This window comes from Vanessa tameamea, chromosome 24 (assembly GCF_037043105.1).
Source record: "Vanessa tameamea isolate UH-Manoa-2023 chromosome 24, ilVanTame1 primary haplotype, whole genome shotgun sequence".
NCBI classification, from domain to species: domain Eukaryota; kingdom Metazoa; phylum Arthropoda; class Insecta; order Lepidoptera; family Nymphalidae; genus Vanessa; species Vanessa tameamea.
Genome location: NC_087332.1, coordinates 2718023 through 2726381, shown reverse-complemented (window position 1 = coordinate 2726381; position 8359 = coordinate 2718023). Strand labels below are relative to the sequence as shown.

Sequence of the window (8359 nt, the reverse complement as noted above, 5' to 3'; positions counted from 1 at the left end):
TTTATCAGCAACTAAAATTGTAAAGCAGGAAATAGTATTAGTTTTAATAATCCGACCACTTCTTCAAATACGCCTCTGTGGGGCGTGCCGGTGTCTTCTGCTCATGTGCGCTAGCTATTTCGTCCCTAACCTTCCATCAGACTTTGTAATTTATATTTTAATATGGAAATCGATTGCTCCATGTCTATTCTTGTGAAATAGGTCAGTTTTACTGTTCACGTTATTTTAAAGGTAAGCTTCTGATATTTATTAATAAAACGAGCAGTAAGTAAACGTATCTCAGTCAGCACTTAGATAAAATATTTAGTTTGTCACTATAATTCTATAAAATGTTATATTTAATTGTGTTTAATTCTGAAGCTTAATTTTTGAACGATGTTATTTGCTCGAAATTATATTTTTAATTTAAAATTTCAGAATATGGCGCTAATATTAGTATGGATGTTGTTATTGGCTAAAACGGTATTAGGTCATGTTTACAATGCGGTTGAAACGGAAATGTTTGCTATACCAATCAGCCCTAACTTATTTAACTGGACCTACCAGGGTAAGTGTCTAATCATTGAATATTTTTGTAAAGAAATTAAAACTTGATTCGAAAAAATTTAATATATTTTGCAGAATTCGACCAGCAGTACCGTTTCCATGCTTCGTTGATAGGCAAACCCGAGTTACCATCTTGGCTGCGATACATATACAGCGGGAGACACCACTCCGGGTTTATTTTCGGCACACCGCCACGCAACACCAAAACACCGATCACTGTAATTGTTTATTGATGTTTATGTTACAAGGTTTTGGTTTATTTTATATTGGTATTTATAGAAATCGAGTAGGTATAGGGAATTCTATTTTGCCACATGAAAAAAGGTAGGTAGGTATTTTAATCCGATAGTAGTAATAGCTTATTTTTTTTAAGGTATCCTTTCAATAATCTCACCATTCATTATTTATTTTTTGCCAGACAAAAAGATACTTAGAAAAAAATTGAGTCTTAATTTTTTTTTTTTTTAGTTGGAAGTTATTGGTTTAAATAGACAAGACTTTGAAACACGACGAGTGCTATTGAATCTTAAAGTTCAACCCAAAGAGAATATGGCGAAGCACGAGGTTGAATTAAAAATTGACAATCTAAATGTCGAAGACCTATTGGATGAGCACAGGTAAACAGTTGGAAAAAGTTGTTACACGTTATGATTTTGTTGTATCCTTATTGCTTCTCAGCTAGGGTCTAGACTCTAGTAACTTATAAGGCCTTACTCCCTAAGATCTTGGCTCAAATTGCAGATGGATCCATTAAAAACTGTTTTCTGTCGAGAACTTACAGCCTACAATAACATTGTTAATTAAAGACTGCTGCTGAATGATTTTCATTAGCAAAGTTGTGTTTCAGTAAATAAAGGAAGGGTTTAGAAGTTGGCAAAGTTTTGCATTCTCGTAATTCCGTAAGAAATTAAATCCCGTGGTCACTTGATCACTCACTGCGAAAGGAATTTCCATCCCATAAATTTATAGGAATAAGCGAATATAGAGTGAACCTTCAGAGTATTTAGAGGCTAGTCCATGAGATCGGGGGGCATGGCCGAAATTTGGTCACAAAGAATTTATAATCTTAAAAATAAACAATGCACAAAATATCTTTTATTATAGGTATTCAAATTGCCAAAGTGAAATAATTATGCAGAGTTTAGCATCTAAATATATAGCAGGTACACTTACTATCTTAACATTTATTTAATTGAATGGCCTATAAAATCTTTACAGAATGACACGCCTTAAAGATATTCTTAGAACGAAACTATGGACGGAGAGCAGCAAAGATTTGTATCCAACTTTCCTTGCGTCTGCAATTGATTTAGGGGCGAGATTGCCGTTAAAACCGAGTGATGGAGAGGGGTAAGGTTATAATACAAGTTCTTTTTTTTTAAATTACTAACAGGATACGTTAAAATGCCACTTATGATCAGTTCTCATCATGTATGTTCTACCTCTCTTATCAGTCTAGATATGGGTATATCTCCACCTAGGCAGGTACCTACACTGTCTAATACCTATTAATCAGGTCCTGGTCGGCCCAGTAAAAAGTTATTGGGATTCTCTGTCGAAAAGTTCTAACCACTGGGCCACCTCGACTAGTTTATTGCATTAAACTAGATCAAAATAATTATTTCGATATTAAAAAAGAAAAATACTAACCAATGGTTTACTATCAGTTCTCGCCAGTCCACCTGATTTTTATTATAACTTTTCTACTGTAACATTCTAACTAAAAAACTTAAGCTCTCATAAAAAATATCTTATTCTTTATAGTTTATTTAAAATATATTACTTTTTTATTTGTCTTCGTTATTTTTCAATGGAACGGTCGAAGGGTCGAATCTCAGACAATCATGCTACTTGGCTGTTTATCTACATATTTTCAAACATTAAAATACGTAATTAAATACGCAATTACATACGTAATTTTCAAGCGCCTACGACTTTCGTCAATGCAAAACAATCGTAACCGTAATTTTTAAATGAACGAACTTTAATGCGATTTGTGTCATTTATTTTACCGTCTTAGTTATTCTTTGTAAATAAATAAAAATAAATATTAAATAAATATTGGACAACATCACATACATTACTCTGATCCCAATGTAAGTAGCTAAAGCACTTGTGTTATGGAAAATCAGAAGTAACGACGGGACCACAAACACCCAGACCCAAGACAACATAGAAAACTAATGAACTTTTTCTACATCGACATCGAGAAATCGAACCGGGACCTCGGAGTGGTGTACCCATGAAAACCGGTATACACACTACTCGACCACGGAGATCGTCGATAAATCCTTTGTAACCATAGGAAAGGGCTTTAATAAACCTAACTCTTAAACTGGAATCTCTTATCTTGGAAACATTATTTTTGAGCTCAAATACCATGTACCAAACATTAAATATACATGATTATAATTATTCACTATTTATAATTCGTATTTCAGGCTCGTAGTCAGGTTAGGTAGTTCAGTGCCATTCTCCTCTGAGTTAAAGCGCCTGAGAGAAGAAGTCCGTCCACTTTCCCGTTTGCCGAGCTGTCCTCGAGATTACAAGCGGACCACTGTCGAAAGACTCTTCAGAGATGCTGGACTTAATCTGGACTGGTGCAGTTTCGAATTGGTAGGTTAACTTAATCTTTGTTTCTCATTCTATATCAAAAAATTAAGCAATTCATTGGAGTAGAATTGTTAGTACTTTCAACTAGCGTGGATATAACGTGAAGCTTTCACTGGAGAATCTACAAAAGAAGAACCGGCATAATACTGAGTAGTTTATAGTTTTGTCTTCAATCTCCTATATATAAAAAATAAGAATACTAGCTCCAACTTATTTAACCGAATCCGAACCCGTATCCGTTCCTAGAGAACCAGCGTCTCTCTATATTGAAACGGCAAGGTCATCGATGTGATATCAACGTCGTCATCACAACTGACACAAATGCCAAGAGTCCTATTTAATGTAATCGTTTGGAGAATTTTGGCGGATAATTATTATATAATATATTTCTTTCTACGATTTTTTTTTATCTATAACAAAATTACAAAGACAGTGCTTTGAGTCACAAAACATTACGAATAACTCATTTATTTACTATAACGAATCTTCCAGTTCCATCAATTGTAGAATGCATGCATTTTAGTAGATATATTATATCTCTATTATTATTATTTTTATCTGATTTATCATTTGCCTCAAAATCCATTACGACGAAAACAACTCGATTGTCTTATAATTTCAGTACAACACAATCTACAAACAACGCACGACGGAGCACCTCGAGTACCTGACGGAGGCGACGGAGGCGAGCGCGCCGGCGCGCGGCGGGCCCGCGGCGCGCGCGTGGGCGGGGCCGGCGCGCGCCGCGCTGCCGTCGCGCTCGCTGGCGCGCGCGCTGTGGGCGGCGGCCGCGGGCCCGCTGGCGCTGCTGCTGCTCTGTGCCGCCGCGCTCTCCGCCGCGCTCTGCCTGCACTACGCCACCGTGTACGTATGCACTCACGCGGCACACGCACGTGCCATTCCAAGGAGCCGCGAGATATCTAGATATACCTTTAACAAAGTTCCATAAAGTTAAACTTCATTCTGACCAGAATATCATTGATTTACAGACGTGACGCTGTTTCAGAGAGATTTGTTGACGAAATTTATCATATCTGCGAAGATTACAGAAACCGAAGGTTTGATTTGTATTCATGAGATAAACTAACCGAATTAACTGTTTTATAGATGAAGATTAATATTAGTAACAACAGCCTAACAATATTTATTTATTTATCAAAAGGTGTTGTAACAACTAGATATCTTCTTAGGCACAAAAATTTTCTCCTTTACTTAACTTTAAATAACAAAATAACATAATATTAATATAAAATACAATAAAGACATTCAGAATTCGTTTATCTTATAGCTCTTTGTTAGCTAAAGCCAGCGCAGTTAGGGGCCACAGTCGGGCTGCCAGGGACGCAACCTTCAGCTTGGGGGGCTGTGTATTGTAGACCTTGCTGGCTGCTGGATCACAGCTGTATATAAAAATACTATCTCCTATATTACATAGGCGTCGAACACTAAATAACATGATGGTGGAATTCAAATTTATCCAAAGATGGTCATGATCCTAACGATTCTGCCTAAAATTTAGATTTAACGTTATGTCAAAGTGTAAGCTTCATTTGGTTAAAATTTGTATATTTTATTAATTATATCAAGATCAATGGCAAAGAAATATATTTTGTTATTTGTATTACTATATGGAATAAATTCCTTAAGTATATAACAATCTCCTAGTGAATCAATTTAGTTGGTAATATTGATAGTATTTTACTGCCGTGCCTCGAAAAGCATAAATGTGTTGATGGGGGAGTAGGTATTTGCGCACACACGACGCACAGTAATATTTCCTTCGCAGCTGATTCCTTGATACTGGCCGTCATGGCCGCCAATATTTATTATACCTGTTTGCACAGTGGTGGTCAAGGTTCGACCTCGAATGGGTATTAATTGTTAAAAATTTGAGGAAAAATTCTTTATGATATTGTATGTATTGAAGAAGTTTATTTCTCGTATTTTTTTTAATTATTGTTAACACTATAGTTAGTCAGTAGCTATCGAACAAAAAATAGAAAAAAGTAGTTCGAAACATGCAATGAAAGAGAGTTACTGAACTGTTCTGTCTCTTCGTATTATAGTTTTATGTAAAATAAAACTTAATAATCATTACATAGTATAAAACAAAGTCGCTTTTCGCAGTCTGTCTGTCCCTGTGTATGCTTTGATCTTTAAAATTACACAACGGATTTGGATATGTTTTTTTTTAAATAAATAGATTGGTTCAAGAAGAAGGTTTACGTGTATTTTGTTTTTATTTGAGTTTTCTAATGTAATGTCGTAAATAAACACTTTTGCGCTTACGTTGCAAACGCTGGCTGAACCCTACAAGGTAGATCAAAATTATGTACTACAGTATTGTATACCTTAACAAGGTCTTCAAAAAGTCCGCGATGGTATATGTCTATCTCTTCGGGATAATCCACAATAACCATTATTTATCCTTTACTTTTTACGAGAAATAATGGCTTATTTACGAAGCGATTTTAAGCAATACAGCATTAATCCTTATCCAATTAAGTACATACCTTAAATACATCGTGCATTTCATATAGATCAATGACCCTCTACAGCATGTTATTTAAATGAATATTTTCGAAGATATTACAGATTTAAAATGCAAAAAGCTATGACCTTTGTATATAATGACATTCTGTAGTATATTTAGTATCAGTATTGCACCCGCGCGAAGCCGGGGCGGGTCGCTGGTTAGTAACACAACAAATTATATGACCTAAGTACACCATAGTAGGTACTGTGTGATGAAGATTTTGCGATATCATATATAATCCTGTATATCATATTTAGTCGTCCCTATAAATATTAAGTATCGTTTAATAATACATATTGTCAATAAATATTTGTTCACATTTAATTTATTAATAGCCACGGAATATTACAATGTCGTTTATATGTTTGTATTTTTTATTATTATAGAGCTCATAAATCTGCTAAAGTGGAACTGTGCAGATACGGAACTGGCAACACCGAGCAGACACAAGCAGATAACAATAGTAACAAAAGTGTGGGAGTAAGGTAATCATAACTTACTTTATAAAATGCACAATACATATATCAATACATTCACTTGGTGGTTCGGCGTTTTGCAAGCCCGTCTGGGTGGTTACCTACACATATTCTAATATCTTGTTAATATTTCTTACGGCGCACTGTCTATGGGCAATGGTGACCACAAAAGCGTTTGCTCATCTATCTACATATATAATAGTATCTATATTATAAAAAAAAAAATACATTTGCAAGAGGTCACGCAAAAAAGAAGGTACTCGTTTTAAGACATTTAGTTAGGATTGTGATGATTTTTCTAACTATATTGATTATAAAAATTAAACATGGCTTGTTATTAAAGTAATATACATTCAATGTAAATATAGCTTTTCATTATATTATAACTAAGAAATCATATACCTGCAATTTATTTTTAATTCTATTTCAGCCCCAATAACAGTCTCGTCAGACCGTACAGTCCAAAATCGACAACCAACCTCGCTGCTAACTACAACCGCCCTCAACCACCTCCTTACATCGGCTCTACCACCAACTCCCTCCACCACAGGAAACCAACCGACAAAACTCCAACAAGCTGTCACACACCTGAACCCAACCGAGGACACATGGCCTTGGAAGAATCATTAAAACTCCTAAACGAAGCAAATATTTCAAGCGAATTCGACAATTTAATTCTCCGTGATCAAATAGTCGACCCGAACGACGGTTCAGATGATTACGTACCAATAAAATCGGAATCGGCGGGTTATTTGTCGATGAAGCCGGATAAAACTGGTTATGTCAACATGAAACCGGATCTGGACGATATCGTTGTACCGGAATTGGCTAAATATGGAATTTCTGGCATTGGACCGATTTGACATGAAGCTGACGGTTCGCAGCCGCAAGTCAAAACTTGGTTTTGTTAACCAATCCATGACTGGTTCGGAATAATATTTATCAAACATGTCTAATCAAGTAAGAAGCACGATAAATATAAACGTGTAGTTGTACCAATAAAATTAGCCAATAACGTGTTGAATAGGGAAATTACCGGACTATAATAACGACTGGTTCGATAATGGCGCCAGTCCTGTCAAAAAAAAGTTGATAAATTACTACCAAGTTTCGCTTATTTTCGTCTTGATGATATTAATGAAAAATCTCTGCCTTTTAATAAACTATTTAGATTAATGGACATCAAATTTGATCCTTACTCTACTGCAGTGGCGGACTAAGCCCGTCAGAGGGTCGGGTCGGCAAAGTTGAAGGCCCCCTATTCATTCATGGATTTCTAGGGGAGTATCCGCTACAAAAACGCGGATCCGCCAGCGTATTGGACGCGTTCAGTGAGTTAAAAGAATATTAGTACCGCGTAAAAAGTCTAGATTTTTTTTTTATGTCATAGGTGGCAAACGGTCAGGAGGTCACCTGATGGAAAGTGACTACCACCGCCCATGGACATCTGCAACACAGGGGGGCTTGCAGGTGCGTTGCCGGCCTTTCAGGAAAGAGTACGCTCTTTTCTTGAAGGTTCCCAAGTCGTATCGGTTCGGAAAAACCGCCGGCGAAAGCTGGTTCCCCAGAGTGGTTGTGCGAGGCAGAAAGTGTCTTAAAAATCGCGCTGTTGTGGATTTTCGATTGACTGTATAGTGTAGTGTTTTGATGAAATTATGTAGGTACTAAGGACATTTTTAGTCTTGCTTAGGATTTGATCAGGGATTTGAGGGCCACCCAAGACTGGAGGCCCAGGGCGAGCCGCCCATTCCGCCCCCCTGTTAGTCCGCCACTGCTCTACTGTTGGATGATGAACAAGTCTTAATAGAATAAAGATAAAAATATGAGGGTCAAATATTGTTTGCGTATAATAATATATAAACTTGTATAAATATATACTATGCTTTGTTTCGCGAATGACACGCAAACCGAAATAGCATTTACACGTGTAGTGAGTTGTATGCGTAGGTTTTATCATAGTATTGTAATCGTATAGAAAAACATTTTAGATATTTGTGAGTATTATACATTTCTAGTCAAATTTACATAGTCAATAAAATACATATTAATGTTGATGCGTTTGTTATTTGAACACCTGTACGAATAATAGCCCTGGGGTTTTGTAAACCTAATCGAATACACCACATCAATACTAATCTATGAAAAAGTATTGTCGTGTTTACAACAATATTATGTATATTCACAGTAG

General features: G+C 36.1%; 2 protein-coding genes across 3 annotated transcripts in view; both read left to right on the top strand.

Annotated features, from left to right (window-relative positions):
* LOC113398066 (H/ACA ribonucleoprotein complex subunit 2-like protein) overlaps window positions 1–8359 on the top strand; it is a 167251-nt gene that overhangs the window by 85385 nt on the left and 73507 nt on the right. The window lies entirely within an intron of this gene.
* On the top strand, window positions 54–7238 carry LOC113398086 (uncharacterized). 2 transcript variants are annotated; one of them, XM_064218797.1, is made up of 10 exons: window positions 54–231; window positions 418–547; window positions 622–764; window positions 1015–1163; window positions 1765–1896; window positions 2988–3162; window positions 3782–4023; window positions 4149–4217; window positions 6082–6180; window positions 6602–7232. In XM_064218797.1, exons 2-10 carry the CDS (start codon window positions 421–423, stop codon window positions 7032–7034), a joined length of 1569 nt encoding a protein of 522 aa, XP_064074867.1. In that variant the 5' UTR covers window positions 54–231; window positions 418–420; the 3' UTR covers window positions 7035–7232. The 2 variants fall into 2 exon arrangements, with proteins under 2 accessions (XP_064074867.1, XP_064074868.1); XM_064218798.1 differs by having other exon boundaries at window positions 76–201; window positions 6602–7238.